We start from the raw sequence: 15,676 nt of genomic DNA on the forward strand, positions 1-15,676 counted from the left end.
ACACAAATGTCCACTTACTCTGTCTCCTGTTATGTATCTAAAAACTACTGGGTGTCCCCTGAGTGGGGACACTGGTTGCCAAGCATGCTGCCCACACTCTCTACAAGCACCACTCTTGCAATGCACCAGGAAGGGGATCAACCCAGAAAATCATACGAGCCCTTTTTATTTCAAGAGATACTAGAAACGTGCAAGTGCTGATGGTGCTGAGAATGCCAGCTGCCCCTCACCCTCACAGTCAACTCAACAACTTCTCACTTTATGAATCGATGGGGCAAAAGCATCTCGGTGCTGCCTTAATTTGCATGTCTCTTACTATGTATAAGGGTGGCCATCATTTCATGCTGAAATGCCATTTCTATTTGTTGTCCAGGATCAAGATGGCCAAACTCTTTCCAAGTAAGAGGAGGAGGGGCCCAGGGAGAGGGTGCCTACCGTGTGTACTCAGATCCCACCACCCGGGCGTACTCGGCCCCCACACCCAGGAGGTCACAGGCTGACACCAGGTCCTTCTCAAGTGTGTGCAGTTGCTGAAAAGAAGAACGAACAATGACCCTCATTTCCAAACCACTTGCTTTACAGTACCTGACCTTCTTGCTGGGGAGTTAAACTGAACCTCCCTACGTCAACAATATTGCCTCATGTCAGTTTTCAGCTAAATTAAGCATATTATCTCATCAACAGTGTTGGGGTACAGAACTCCACTTCATTTATAGTGTACATCATCTAAGCTTAATGGTGCATACAGCCAGCAGTTAACACTCACAGGTGCAGACCCCTCCAGGGCTGTGCGAGTATGTCTGAATGCTTCCCAGGTCACTTTCAGAGGGTGGTCACTAGGGGAGCAGCCAGAGGAGCCTCAAACAAGGAGGGACTCTTTCAGGGGTAAGTACCTATGGGAGTTTCAAACCCAGAAGCCTCGACAGGCTGAAAGGCAGGGACACCTGTGGGGCCTTGGTTGAGATCTTGGGCTCCGTGCTCACAGCACAAACCAACTCTGTGACCTGAGGCAGGTGACTCACCGCCTGGCCTGCTTCCTCCTCTGCCAGCAGGCACAAAAGCACATGGAGGATAAAAGGAGGACAGTGCACGTGCAGGGCAGGAAAAAGCCTGGAGGGAAGGCAGGGGCCCAGGCTAGGTGAGCTCTTCTCAGCAGGGGACCCTCTGAGCCAAATCCTCCTGGCATTAAGGCTCCCCCAGGGAGCAGGGGACACTTGCAGCCCAGCACCCACTGTGTGTTCAGGCAGGTGATGGGGCTTTATCATGGAGGGTGGGCGAGAGGTGGCCTGGTGGGTAGGCTGTGTCAGGGTCAGGAGAGGATAGAGGATGGCCAGTGCTGGGGAGGTGTGGGCAGAGCCCAGGATGAAGAGGCACTCCTCATGAAGGAGTCTACCCAGTCCCCGGCCTGCAGACTCCTCCACTGTAGCCAGGAAAGCCCAGCTGAGAGAGCCCCTCACCACCCGAGCATCGCAGAGTGCAGGGACCAGGCACCACCTACATCTGAGGAGCTTAAGAGAGGTTGAGGGCAGAGGGGCTGTGTGGAGCCCAGGGTGAGGCTATACCCCAGCAGGCCCCAAAAGTGGGCTCTAGGAGAAAAGGCTTGACTCCAGCATTTGCTGCCCAATAGGCAGTCCCTTGGAATCTCTGCACAGCTCTCAGAAAACAGAGTGGACCTCTGGCAAGAAATGCTCCCTAAATTTTGATGAATGCAGGCCAAAGGGAGCAACAGAAGGGAGGGGAATATGAAGACTAGGCCCCAAGTAAGCTCCAGGGGAAGGACACTCCCACCAATCACCCCAGGTGCTGCTGAGTGAGAGGCCCACCCTGGGAGTACCGCCTCCTGGCGACAGTCTGGAGGGGACTTGTGAGCAGGTCAAAGAAACGTTCCTGTGTCCCCATCCGCTCAGTACAGCAGCCTGAGGAAGACCCGTGTGTCCCAGAGTCTGCTTATTTGTACTTGGGGCAGCTGTGCCCCAAGGTCACGGCCCCCAACAGGCACCCACGCATCTCGGCCAGGCCCGCAGTACTCACAGCAAGCTGGAAGAGCAGGCGGCAGTGCCAGTATGGGGTCTGCTGTGAGATCTGGATTGCTTTCCGCAGCAGTGGCTTTGCTGCATCAACGGAATTCTGAAAGGAAACAGTGAAGTTTGGGGAGGAAAAAACAAGGTGGATTCCTTATGCAGCAGCTGCGGAGCCAGAAGGCCATTCCTGTTCACACTTACCAAAGGATTTGTGGGTTGCCAATGTGCTTGATTAAAGAAGTAAAGATATTTTATTAGACTCACTGGCTGGGAAGTTTTTGCATCGACCTTAAAATAACTCCCCACTCAACTAAACTGAAACTAGCTTTAGCTCAAAATCCTGAACATCAAATTGATAACAATTGCTGTCTTTCCTGTTCTGCAACTAGAAAGAGGGGCCAGGGGCGTGAAAAGGGGTCACTGCTCAAAGCTGGGAAAGGCAATTTTCAGCTACACCTGACGTCAGGAACCAGCTTAAGGTAAACTATATAAACTTGTTCAGGAACTAATCATCTTTAGCCTAGGAATTCATCTTTAGCCTAAGTTTAAACTATATAAACTTGTTCAGGAACTAATCATCTTTAGCCTAGGAACAAGGCTGTTTTCCAACAGTCCTCGGTAGAAAAAGATTCTGCTAGCTTTTGTTAGCAAGTGATCACCCATGGCTGCCCCATGCCAGGCGTGGGAGATAAGAAAATTAAGAGAAGTCTTAAAAGCCAGAGGGAATCCACTCCTGAGAGTCCCAGTTTGCCGCTGTGCTTTGCTACAGGGAGAGGGAGTTTGCTTTCAGAAACCTACATATGTTCTTACCTCTTGACAGTATAATTCAGACAAAAGACTTGCTGCTTCAAATTTAACATCTTCAAACTGCGGGATCTAATGACGTCCAGTTAAGGAAGTAGAGACACTGCAAAATGGTCAGTTTAAAAGGGCCACAGCTCAGCGTTCTTACACTGCAGAGGCTGGCCGGATGGGCGTATCCCCACCTGCTCTAAAACCCCAAGTTCACATATTCCCCCAGTAATCCCTGAGCTTGCTGCTGGCTGGGTGTGGAGCTAGAGGCTGGGGCATGAAGAGGAGCACAGCACCCAGGGAGAAGCTACCGGTCTGAAGGGATGCTTCAGGTAATCTGTGGGGCAAAGCCCAAACCCAAGGTGTGCATTATAGGTAGGATTCAAGTTTATAACACATTTTTTTTATTTAGAAAGAGTTTTCCTTAAAGGGAACAGTACCAAGAAAAGGATACTTGCTGTGATATCAACCACTGAAAGAGAAAGAAAAAAGGATTAATTCTCAGCCATACACTTTGCACATGCTTAACTGGCTCCACTTTGGGGTTTACACAGGTTGTCTTATCACCAAAGGCTGCAGGTGTTCAGTTAAGTGGGAAGATGGCCTGCTCAGCCTAAGAGGGTGGGCTTGCTTTTCCTCTAATCCAGCAACCAGGGCGTGTCTGGGGGAAAGGGAACATGAACTTGCTCCCCCACTCACGGGCTTCCTGTCCTGCCAGGCTCCTGAGTCAGAACTGGAGCCCTCTCCCACTACAGCAGCAATGCTTCACAAGGGGAAGGAGCACAGAGGGGCCACCACATGCCATTCACTGTAGTACGCCAATAGCAAATCATGACATGAGGAATTAATTACAATTAGAGAGTAGGTCTGTGGGTGTCAGTCCTTCCTGGAGAAGTGACATTTAAAAGATGTTTGGAAATGAGCAAAGTTAGCCTCAGAGGGGAGGGAAGAGTACTCCAGGAAGGACTGGTGTGGGCAGCACCTGGCCAGGGGAAGCAGGGATGATTCTGAGTTCTGAGCTCACCATCCCTCTCTGCTAGTACACAGGCTGGGACGTGGTTCAGACAACGACATGCTCCCACTTGGCCTTAACTGTGCCCTGGAGTTTCACATTCCAACAGGAGGCAGTGAGGTCCCAGGACAGTCCACCACATTGACCACAAGTCTGTCAGACCATCAAGGACTCAAGCATATACCTGATGCTGTTCCTGCTGACCCACTCGTCCTGCAAACATTCTCAGAGCCTCAGCGGTTGCTGGAAGGCAGATCCAGAGCCCAACAGAAGACTCTTACTTGCCATGCTCTGTGGGAGAACAGTGTGTGTGGTGTGTGTGTGTGTGTGTGTGTGTGTGTGGTATGTGTGTACGTGTGTACGCACGCGCATGTGGAGGGAGTGGTGGGGATTGGGGTGTCTGGGGCTGGGCCTTGAAGGATGAGGATGTAGGTATGGGTGGCCATACCTACAGGGACAGGTAAAGAAGGAAGAGGAGGTGCTCCAGGCAAAGAAGAGCAGAGGGCCAGGGAGGTGAGGCTGGAAGGCGCATTTGGTCTCTGTGCCACTCATGTGACTGTGGGTAAGAATGCCCTGATGTCACCCCTGGAGCCTGACCCAGTCAGAGGCATAAAACAAAAGCACCTAATCAGATCCAAGTTTTAAGAGCATCTTAGATGCAGCAAAGGATGCAGAGGGAGGGGGAGGAGAAAGAGGAGCCAGAGGCTGAAGGCCCATGAGTCTGTTGGCCGCCAGGGAGAAAGGCCAGTGATGCCAGCGGGACAGCCTTGGAGCTCGGGATGTCTCTGGGGCTGAGTGGTGGCCAGGGAAGTCACCAAAGAGGCTGGGGAAGACTTGGAGCTGGTCTGGAGACCAGCTGCCTGAGAGACACAGGTGGGCCAGGAGGGGGAGCTATGGGAGCAGAGGAGAGGGATAGAACAGAGAGAAAGAGGGAACATGGAGAGCCACCAGGCTCCTGTGTCTGTCACACACACATACAAGTGCACGTGCACATAGAGCCCAGGCAAAAGGCACTCTGCAGTCAGCCCGGGTGTCCCCTCCCAAGGCCCCCCTGCAACAGGGTCAGGAGGAGCTGAGGGTCCCAAGAGGGACAGGGCCAGTGCCTGCTGCCAGGAGTGTGGCCCCAAGTGAGGCTCCTTGGCTGAAGACCATCTACATGGACAGTGGGGACAGGCCTAGCTCCAGCCTCGTGTGATGTCACGAAGCTGGTAAACACAGAAGTAGGGGCCTGCTTTCTACTCCTCCTCACTGGGAAGGGCAGTCGAGCAAGAGACACTCCTGAAGGCCACCAACTGGGAGGAGGGACAAGACACCGTGTAGGAAACTCTGTGACTAAAAAGCTGGGTTAGGGACATGCTAAGACTTGCTCCAACCTCGAGATTCTGTAGTTCCATGACTTAATCTCCACATGCAAGACATATCTCAGGCAAGGCCTCCATACTCAAGGGGAGCCCTTTAGAGAGAGTACAGGGTGGATAAAGACACACATGAGAAGCATTTGCCCTCCACTCGGAGCGCCGTGTGGCTTGCTCTCAACAACCCAGCCTGGTAGCCAAGGCGGAGTGGGCTCAGTAAACCTATCACCTACAGCTGAGTTTCCAAGTCAAGCTTGGCCATGCCTCAGGACCTGGCGTAAAGCTGACTACATCTGTGTGTCACTGCCCCCCAACAGAGGTGAAGAGGGCAACAAGAGGCGAAACTCCTCCAGTGGGGCGAAGAAGCCTTCCTTATGAGTCTGTGGCCCAGGGATGCTCTCCCCACTGCACAAGGCATACTCCAAATTCACGTGAGGACAGTCCACAGAAGTATGTCCATGGTGGGCAGACTGTGAGGGGACACAGCCACTTGCCTACTGCCAGGGGAGGGCCCCACTATGCCGACTTCTCCAGCGCCTTGGCCTGTGCTGCTGGGCCCAGGCCCACATGGGCCCATCAAATGTCTCTTCATTTGGGGCTTTTGTGTGGTTAACATCTATTCAGTAGACATTTGGGCTGGACCCCACTGACATCTCTTTTCTGTAAGTCAGATGTGTCTGTTAATGATCAGTTTCTGTCTCTGACAGTTCTCTCTGTTTTCTGACCTGAGGGCTGGAGAAAGAGCATCACATCCCCCTGGGGCCTTTAGTGACTACGGGGAGAGCTGGAAAGTAACATGTCCAAAGTTTTAAGACTCAAACCTTCTGGAAGGCCTTGTCTGTCAGTGTGAGAGGCTGTCAGGAGCGCTGCTCTAGGGGCCAGAGGACAAAGTTTGAGGTGTGGACCCACATGGGAGTTAGCAACACTCCAGCTCCCGGAGGAGCTGGATCCTAGTGGTCCTTAGCATCCATTTCCCAGAGCCATGACCTGCCACCATTCTCTCATGCATGCACTGTGGGCCACCACCCCCCAACACACACACAAATTGGGGATGTTGGATAAAGCCCCATAATGTGCCTCATCATGATTCTGTGTCCACAGTGCCTAGAATGGGTTGACACACGGGAGGCTCTAAGGAAACATTTGTTGCACGAATGATGACTTTATCTATCATCACAAGGAAATGAGGGCTTCCTCATGCACAAATGGCCACAGAACTGAGGTTTATGCCTTTTTGTTTTTTTTTTTGGCTGCACTGGGTCTTCGTTGCTGCGTGCGGGCTTTCTCTAGTTGCAGCAAGTGGGGGCTACTCTTCGTTGTGGTGTGTGGGCTTCTTATTGTGGTGGTTTCTCTTGTTGCAGAGCACGGACTCTAGGCGCTCGGGCTTCAACAGTTGCAGCACGTGGGCTCAGTAGTTGTGGCTCACGGGCTCTACAGCGCAGGCTCAGTAGTTGTGGTGCACGGGCTTAGTTGCTCTGTGGCATGTGCAATCTTCCCGGACCAGGGATAGAACCTGTGTCCCCTACATTGGCAGGCGGATTCTCAACCACTGCGCCACCAGGGAAGCCCAGGCTTATGCCTTTTAAACACAAAATTCTAATTCCTAAGTGGCATCAGACATCTCTTTGTCTTTAAATGTCACTGTTTCTTGCTCAGGCATCAGTGTCAGTGACCCCTGAGCCGTCCCCGAGATGACCCATTTCTGAAGCTGTAGGACTAGCTCCATGTCAAGGTGAGCCAGTCACTTCCCCAGGATTGTCAGTCAGAAGCCAATCAAATCACTTGGCTTTTGGACCTTTTTTAACACTTGCAACATCAATTCATAATCAGAAATCTAGATATTAGAAAATACGTCCATCTCACAAATTACCCAAGGTTGCTACCTCAACCTATGTTTTACTTTGTAACATTAAAATACAGCTTTTATGTCTTCTTCCTGTCATGGGAAAGCAGCCAAAGTGAGAGTCCCATCACTGCCAGGAAGCCTGCAGGTGTGAGGCAGAGGTGTGGATGACCCTACCAGAAGCCTCTGGGGTCACCTTGGGGTTCTCAGGAAAAGCAAGGGTCACCACAGGGCTAGCACGCACCCTGAGGGGTGGAAGGGCTGGGATCAGCACACTTCTCATTCCTAGGGCATTCAGTTCAGGGCTGAGTGTTTCAAGCCTTCTTGTACCTCATAACCAAGGTAACTTTTTCTTAAAAATCAGGTTTTTTTAAGTCACCAAAATGTGTAGAAATAGTTATCAACTGCAACTCCTCTGGGATGGAAGCACAACATTCAGGAGCCAGCCTTGCCTCTCTCTGCCATGTGACCATGGCTACAAGCAGCCCCGTCAGTACTGTCATCGGCAAGTCGGAAGTGGTCTCTACCTAGTGGGTCTGGTGAGGATCCAAAGAGACAGTGCTCCAAGAACCATGAACGCAGGGCCTGGCATGTGGAAGGCACCAAGAATACTATAATAATTCCCAGGCAGGAACCGGAAGAAGCAGGGGTTGCAGGGGAGACAGGGGGCAAGTTGGAAGAATCATGAAGTAAAGGTTCCTAAACACATTTTACTTCCTGAAGTCAGATGAGACTCAGAGAATGAGTGAAGAAAATGGAACTGCAAACAGGAGGAAGCACAGATACTCTTCCATGAAAATGCTTAACACCAAGTTCTGCAAATGCAGCTTCTGTACCAGGTTCTGCTCCCAGCTGATGTAGCATGGAATTTACCAGGACACAGCCGTGATCCTAAAGGATGAAAGATGTGCTCCATCTGTGCCTGATGATGAAAGGCCCAGAATTGAGCCCTTTCAGGCCTTAAAGTAAGAAAGGGAAGCTTTTAATCACTTGCTGGGAAGGTAGCCATAGACTCTCGGGCTACACCTGCAAGCACCATTAAGGAGTGTCTGACTGGCAGTTTGGAGCTGCTTTCTAAGTCAGACGAACAACCACTAAAAAGTAGCCCCATTGCAAACACACAGAGAAAGCAAACATGGCATCAACACAGATGCTGCAGTCACAAAAGACCACTGTCCAAAGAATGACTGCCTGATTATACCAAATAACGAACAATCCATTCCAGAGAAGTAGCATTTATTCCTCTGTGGCTTTCAAATCAGCAAAATCTAAGGATGATGATGCACTTTCCAGATAAATTAAGAAAGTTAAGGGGGAAATAAATACACATCTAAGTACAGATATAAAGATTCTCAGTTCCACAGTGGAAGCACAAATGACTGAAATGGAACTATTTGAAAAACAGTAAAATATAAAAGAAGACTGAAAATTTACACAGGAATAGTATGTAGCAAGAGGAAAGACAACAAGGCAAAAATGAAATGAAAAAGAACACAATCTGACAAAACCTGTAGAAATAGCTTCACAAAGTATCTAGCCAAGAGATTTCTATGTAAAGCGACATTCCTTATAATCATGAATGATTTAGTCAGAGTCACAAAGGAGTCAAGAATTCTGTTGAGGGGACTTCCCTGGTGGTGCAGTGATTAAGAATCTGCCTGCCAATGCAGGGGACACGGGCTCGAGTCCTGGTCTGGGAAGATCCCACATGCTGTGGAGCAACTAAGCCCATGAGCCACAACTACTGAGCCTGCGAGCCACAACTACTGAAGCCCGCGTGCCTAGAGCCTGTGCTCCACAAGACAAGCCACTGCAGTGAGAAGCCCTTGCACCGCAACAAGAGTAGCCCCCGCTCGCCGCAACTAGAGAAAGCCCGTGTGTAGCAATGAAGACCTGACACAATCAAAAATAAATAAATTAAAAAAAAAAAAAAGAATTCTGTAGATACATCCACATCCCTGCCAAAACCATAAGCAAAAAGAGAAGGCTCTCTGGTGAAGTGTCTTGTCATGTACTGTAATAGTTACAGGACCTGCTGAATAGATCCAGGGAATGAGGCAGCCAGCAGGTACTCCGAAGGCCTGCAGAGGCAGGTACGACTGAGAGACCAATGGCTGCAACTTGGATAAAGCTGCTGAGGAAAGGGAGAAATACCCTCCATCCCTCTGATGGGAACCCTTAACAAACGAACTGATGAAGCAGATGGGTGAGTATATTACACATTCCTTCTGGAAAGCTTACAAATACAGTTGAGGAAACAGAAATAATAATCTACCCTTATATATATAAAAAAGTGATTACAAACGAGGTTACGGTCTCTCATAGGAAAAGCAAAAGATGATGAAAATAATAGTTAAGGAAGATGAATGTAATACTAAATTCAGAGGTCAATTAAAAGTTTTACCTATAGCACTTATATGATTCTTTACCTAGTAAAGAATGAAAGGAAAGGAAAGGAAAGAATGAAAGTTGACAGCTCCCTGATTTGGAAAAAATGCACAACTAATAAAGAATGAAGTTTAAAAAAAGCATGCTTGCATTGCAACACAAAAGGAGATGAGAAACAACGAAAGAAGGAAAACATTACAGAGAATGGCACTTCAACTGAAATCTGAACAAACTTTCATGTGGGGATGCACCAGACAGAAAGAAAGGTATTTCCAGGTGTAACGACAGTGCGACCTACGGAGGGTACCCTGTGGCTCTATGGAAGACCCCACAAGATTTAGGGTTCTGTAAAATCGAGGGAAAACTCTCCACAATGATAAGGATTTAAATTATGGGTCCAAAAGCCAAGCAGCTACAAGGAAGCAATCTGAGGCATGGCTGCTTCTCCTTGACAGCACTGAGTGGGCAAAATATGATAAGGACAATATACACAGTGACTGGACTTCCCTGGTGGCGCAGTGGTTAAGAATCCACCTGCCAATGCAGGGGACACAGGTTCGAGCCCTGGTCCAGGAAGATCCCACATGCTGCAGAGCAACTAAGTCCGTGGGCCACAACTACTGAAGCCCGTGTACCGAGAGCCCATGCTCCGCAACAAGAGAAGCCACTGTAATGAGAAGCCTGTGCACTGCAATGAAGAGGAGCCCCCGCTCACCACAACTAGAGAAAGCCTGCGTACAGCAATGAAGACCCAACGCAGCCAAAGATAATTAAATAAGTTTATAAAAAAAAAATATATAGTGACTATGAAACACTGCTAGAAACAGGCTAAATGGAAAGGAAAAAGTAAAACTGTCACTGTTTGCACATGACATGATACCATATACAGAAAATCCTAGAAATGTCACCAAAAAATATAACTTATAAATGAATTCAGTAAAGTTGCAGGATATAAAATTAATATACAGAAATCTGTTGTGTTTCCATACACTACTAACGAAATATCAGAAAAAGAAATTAAGAAAACAATCCCATTTACAACTGTATCAAAAAGAATAAAGTAGCTAAGAATAAATCTAACCAAGCAAGTAAAAGTCTTATACTCTGAAAACTCTAAGACATCAACTAAAGAAAATGAAGACTACAGAAATGAATGGAAGCTATACTGTGCTCATGGACTGGGAGAATTAATATTGTTAAAATGACCAACCTACACAAGGCAATCTGCAGATCCAATGCAATCCCTCTCAAAATACCAATGGTATTTTTCACAGAACTAGAACAAATAATTCTAAAAATTTTATGAAAACACAAAGGACCCTGAGTAGCCAAAGCAATCTTGAGGAAAAAATAACAAAGCTGGAGGTATCATGCTCCCTGATTTCAAACTATGCTACAAACCTACAGCAATAAAAACAGTATGGTAATGGCACAAAAACAGACACATAGATCAATGGAGGAGAATAGACAGACCAGAAATAAACCCATACTTATATACAGCCGATTAATCTACAACAAAAGAGGCAAGAATACATAATGGGGAAAAGACAGCCTCTTCAATAAATGGTGTTGGGGGACTTCCCTGGTGGTCTAGTAGTTAAGAATCAGCCTTCCAATGCAGGGTACACGGGTTCGATCCCTGGTCGGGGAACTAAGATCCCACATGTTGCGGGGCAACTGAGCCCATGCACCACAGCTAGAGAGCCCATGCGCTCTGGAGCCTGTGTGCCACAACTAGAGCCCACGCACCACAACAACAGAGCCCGCACGTCACAACTACTGAGCTCACGTGCCACAACTAGAGAAAGACCCAATGCAGCCAAAAATATATTAATTAAATAAATTTTTTTAAAAACCCCACAATATTTCAAATAAAAAAAAGAAAAGAAAAAAGAAACAGGCTGAATGGCCTGAAGACAAGGGAAAGGAGGTGGCAGGATTTGTTGTTAACTGAGAGAAGGGAGAGCTTCAGAACCAGCACATCCACTAAAGGCACTGGGCCATGAGGCCCGGGCAATCACAGCCTCCACCCTTCCCACACCCAAGGAAGCTTGACACTTCATTTGATCTCAGCCTCATCACTGCTCAGCAGAGACCCTGATATCACCAGTCACCGACAGCTCAGGCACTCCTAGGGATTGACCTGAAACCTTGAGCGGTTCTCAAGGCTTGCTCCCCCACCTCATTCAGGCCTCTGTTCAAATGTCACTCCCACAAATAGAGACTCCCTCATTACCTTTGCTAAAAATAGCTGTCAACTCCAACCTTCACCCTGGTTTTCATGGTTCTTCTATAGCTGCCTAAACTTTTACTATATATTCATTGTTTGTCTCCCTCACAAAAACATAAGCTTCTGTGGGCAGGGACTGCTTTAGTCACTGTTGATCCCCAGCACCTAGAATAGGGCTTGGCACCCAGTGTCAGCTGATTAAATATCTGCTGAATGAATAAAAGAAAAGAACTTCACAAAAACAACGACTTGGACTTCCCTGGTGGAGCAGTGGTTAAGAATCTGCCTGCCAATGTAGGGGACGCGGGTTCAAGCCCTGGTCCGGAAAGATCCCACATGCTGCGGAGCAACTAAGCCCGTGCGCCACAACTACTGAGCCTGCGCTCTAGAGCCTGCGAGCCACAACTATTGAGCCCGTGTGCCACAACTACTGAAGCCCATGCGCCTAGAGCCCGTGCTCTGCAACAAGAGAAGACACCGCAATGAGAAGCCCGTGCACCGTAACAAAGAGTAGCCCCCGCACACTGCACCTAGAGAAAGACCGCGACACCAACAAAGGCCCAACGCAGCCATAAATAAATAAATAAATAAATAAATTAATTAAAACAAAACCCCACGACTTATGGTCTTGGCATGGACCCTGGCGATCTTGACCCTAGATTTTTTGTTGTTGTTGTAAATTTATTTATTATTATTATTATTTTTTAATTTTTGGTTGCGTTGGGTCTTCGTTGCTGCACGCGGGCTTTCTCTGGTTGCGGCGAGAGGGGGCTACTCTTCATTGTGGTGCGCGGGCTTCTCATTGCAGTGGCTTCTCTTGTTGCGGAGCACGGGCTCTAGGTGCGCAGGCTTCAGTAGTTGTGGTGCGGGAGCTCTAGAGCGCAGGCTCAGTAGTTGTGGCGCACAGGCTTCATTGCTCCACAGCATGTGGGATCTTCCTGGACCAGGGCTTGAACCCGTGTTCCCTGCATTGGCAGGCGGATTCTTAACCACGGCGCCACCAGAGAAGCCCTTGAGCCTAGGTTTGAGCTCAGTTTTGTTAATAAGTTGCTGTGTGGCTTTGGGCAAATCACTTTACCTCTCTGGGCCCATACTGCCTCACTCCTAAAACAAGGAAGTGGATCAAGAAAGAACTAAAGCCCCCTTCCAACTCTTTACAGTCTGCAAAACAAAGATCTGATTATCCTACCAAAGGCAATTTGTTACTAGCCACCGGTGGGTTCAGATTTACCTCAGATCAACACATTTTTAAAATCGAAGTTGATTGTACTCAAGAAGTCTCTCCTCTAAGCAGAATAAAGCTGGGTAAATGGCAAATGGAGACACCGTATGACAGGAGCGCAGTGTTGCTGTGCGTAGAAACAACTGCACAGCCAGAAGGAGCAGAATGATGGCCACTTTCCCACATTCTTTGAGGCACCAAGATCCCATAGGTCAACATGGGAAGATACGGCCTGCCCTCTGAAGGGGATGGATGAGTGGATGGTGGGAGGAAGAGAAGTCACAGGTAGATACGGAAAAAGCAGGAGCCCTGAGCCCTGGAATCCAGACACCCCCCACCCCCCGCCCCAGTTCTGCCTTTTACAGGACCTCAAACGACTGCCTCCAGGCTCTGGGCCTCTGCCTCTCACCTATGACTCCCCTCATCACTGATGGGGGCACAGTACCCTCCAGACCCTTCTCGGACTTCCGTGTTCTGGGAGAGGATGCCTTCCGAGATTTCCTCAGAAACCGAACTTCAGATTCTTAAGGGATGCTTGGACTGTTACCTGGACACTCCCCTATGCCCGAGTCATTTAAGAAGGGAGCGTTCAGGCTGATGCTCCCGGGGCTAAGCCCTGAGGACCTAGAAGCTGCAGGACTCACTGGCCGATCTGGGGGCGTCCCCAGAGATGCCAAAAGGTGACATCTTGCTGCAAACCTGAAGAATTTGGAGACCCTGTTGCTCCTGAAAGAGGCAACTCTCGGAGTACCCGGAGCGGAGTCCTAGGCCTCTGCCTGTCACCAGAAACATTAAGTACGGTACGGGGCGAGTTCCCTCGGGTCCCGAGAGGCTCACGTCTTCGGGGTCTTGCTGCTGCTGCGGAAGTCACGCCCAGGTCCCGGAGGACCGGCGCCGGCGGCCCCCGCCCGCCAGGGTCGCGACCCGTCAGCCCAAGCTCGGAAAAGAGCCCGCGCCTCCACCCTCGCGGCCCGGCCTGCGCTCACCGCCTTCTCCAGGTGGCTGCGCGCCTGCTCGCTGTTCTTGGTGTGGTGGTAGAGCACGGAGCCGAGCTGCAGGTGTGTTCGGGCCTCAATGCGCTGCGGCGGCTTGAAGGGGAACACGGCCTGCAAGCAGTGCACACACAGGCGGATTTTGGGCGGGCTGGAAGTGCGGAAGTGTTCGGCAAAGCCCAGGAGCGCCAGGTACCACGACTCAGCCGCCTCGGCCTGCGCTGCCTGGGCCGCCGCCGCCTGAGCCGCCGCCGCCGCCTGAGCCGCCATTTTGGCCTCCACAACAACAAGCTGCCGCCACAAGGAGGCGGAAGCAGGCGCGCGGGGCGGGGCCGGGAGCGCCTCGCGTTTCTCGCGAGAGCTGCAGTACAAAGTATCCTGGGATATGTAGTTTGTATTTGGAGTGGCCGCGGCTCCGGGAAGGTCTGAGAAAAGGCGACACCCTCTGGTCCGCGGGACTGTGACCGGAGATTTCCGATGGGCTGAGGTTTGCATTCCTGGGGTGAAGACCCCAGGTGTCCAAGCAATGGCAGGGCGTGGCTTGCCGACGCGGACTACATCTCCCATCAGGCCATGCGTACTATAACAAGCGCCCCCCCGCCCCCGGTGGCTCCGGAGCATTGTGGGATTGGATGAGTCTCAAGATGGACAACCGGGATGTTGCAGGTAACAGCCCCCGCCTCTCCGCAAGCGTCTGCCTGGGTCTTCGGGCTACGCGTCCTTGCTTCGCCCTACCGTCGGGCCTGCCTCAACCCGCCGGCCCTTAGCCTCAGCCTCCCGGTGGCTGGAAGAGGCGGCTTCTGCACCACCCCCGTCTCCCGAGACCCCAGACCCAGTTACCCCGCCCCCGCCCCCCCGCCCCCGTTGGTTTGCTGAGGACGGCAGGCTTTCCTTAAAGGCCGCCACCGGGATCTGCCCTGCGCCTGCTTTCCGAAATAACCGCCTTCAGGGCTGCTCTGAGCTCCGCTCCCCGAGCCAGTGGCAACCTTGGGCTGTCCTGCGCCTCTCTCTTCGTGGCAGCTCCTGACTGGCCTGTATCCCGCTTTCTGGAAAAGCTGTTTTTCCGAACTGCACTCGGCCTCCCTGTACACATTTTCCTGGGTCTTTAGAGCCCCTACTTTACCACAAGCCTTATTCTTCCCCCTCCCAGCCCTAGCCCCCCCCCAGACTGGGATACATTGAGGAAATATTCATTGTGTGCTAGGCACAGTGCTAGTTGCTGAGGATGTAGTGGTAACCAAAACGGGGCCATGCCTTCCTGAAGGCTACTTTCTACTGGGGCATCACAATGCACAAAAAAGGAAATATTTACAGAGAGTGAGTTATAATGATACGAGAGAGTGGAGGTGCAGGTTGCTGATATTGGGTGGTCAAGGAAAGCCTTTTTGACTAGAAGATATTTGAGATGAGAAGATGCCAACTATTGGAAGGTCTGGAAGGCAGAGCCTTCTATGCAGAGGGGGACAGCAAGTGCAAAGGCCTTGAGAGGTTATCATTTTGAAGAATGTCAGGGATGAAGTGGAAGTGGGGAGGGGAGCCATCTCTGGCAGGGTCTTGAAAATCGGCTTTCAGAATTTGGATTTTATTTTGAGTCCCATGGGGAACGTTCGAGGTGTCTTCTCCGTCTCCACAGCTACCACCCTTGTCTGAAGACACCATCATCTTTTGCTTGGAGCCAGTAAGCCTCCTCGTTGGTCTCCTTGCTGCCTGTGCACTCTGTCCAATCAGTAGACAGAATGATCTTAAAAATAAAAAGACCAGTTGGATCTTATCAGCTTAATACTCCCCTGTCACTTCCTAAAATCCTTTAAGTAAAACTCA

At 50.1% G+C, this 15,676-nt stretch overlaps 2 protein-coding genes across 5 annotated transcripts in view; one reads left to right on the forward strand and one right to left on the reverse strand.

Moving 5' to 3' along the window:
• MAU2 (MAU2 sister chromatid cohesion factor) overlaps positions 1–14,158 on the reverse strand; it is a 30,964-nt gene extending 16,806 nt beyond the window's left edge. Inside the window, exons 1-5 of one of the 2 annotated variants that reach the window (XM_036846550.1) lie at positions 13,850–14,158; positions 3,268–3,285; positions 2,832–2,897; positions 2,032–2,127; positions 436–530 (exon numbers count right to left, since the gene is read on the reverse strand). In XM_036846550.1, coding sequence (XP_036702445.1) covers positions 436–530; positions 2,032–2,127; positions 2,832–2,897; positions 3,268–3,285; positions 13,850–14,125 — 551 coding nt within the window. In that variant the 5' untranslated portion in view covers positions 14,126–14,158. The remainder of the gene's footprint in view (positions 1–435; positions 531–2,031; positions 2,128–2,831; positions 2,898–3,267; positions 3,286–13,849) is intronic. The other variant, XM_036846551.1, reaches the window with a different exon arrangement.
• A 308-nt stretch (positions 14,159–14,466) lies between these two features.
• Positions 14,467–15,676, forward strand: part of SUGP1 (SURP and G-patch domain containing 1) — a 29,336-nt gene continuing 28,126 nt past the window's right edge. The window contains exon 1 of one of the 3 annotated variants that reach the window (XM_036848687.1): positions 14,467–14,521. Coding sequence is in view for 1 of the 3 variants with exons in the window: in XM_036848689.1 (XP_036704584.1) it covers positions 14,488–14,521 (34 nt within the window). In the remaining 2 variants the exon portion in view is untranslated. The remainder of the gene's footprint in view (positions 14,522–15,676) is intronic. The other 2 variants (XM_036848688.1, XM_036848689.1) reach the window with 2 other exon arrangements.

Source organism: Balaenoptera musculus, chromosome 3, assembly GCF_009873245.2.
Source record: "Balaenoptera musculus isolate JJ_BM4_2016_0621 chromosome 3, mBalMus1.pri.v3, whole genome shotgun sequence".
Classification (NCBI taxonomy): Eukaryota; Metazoa; Chordata; class Mammalia; order Artiodactyla; family Balaenopteridae; genus Balaenoptera; species Balaenoptera musculus.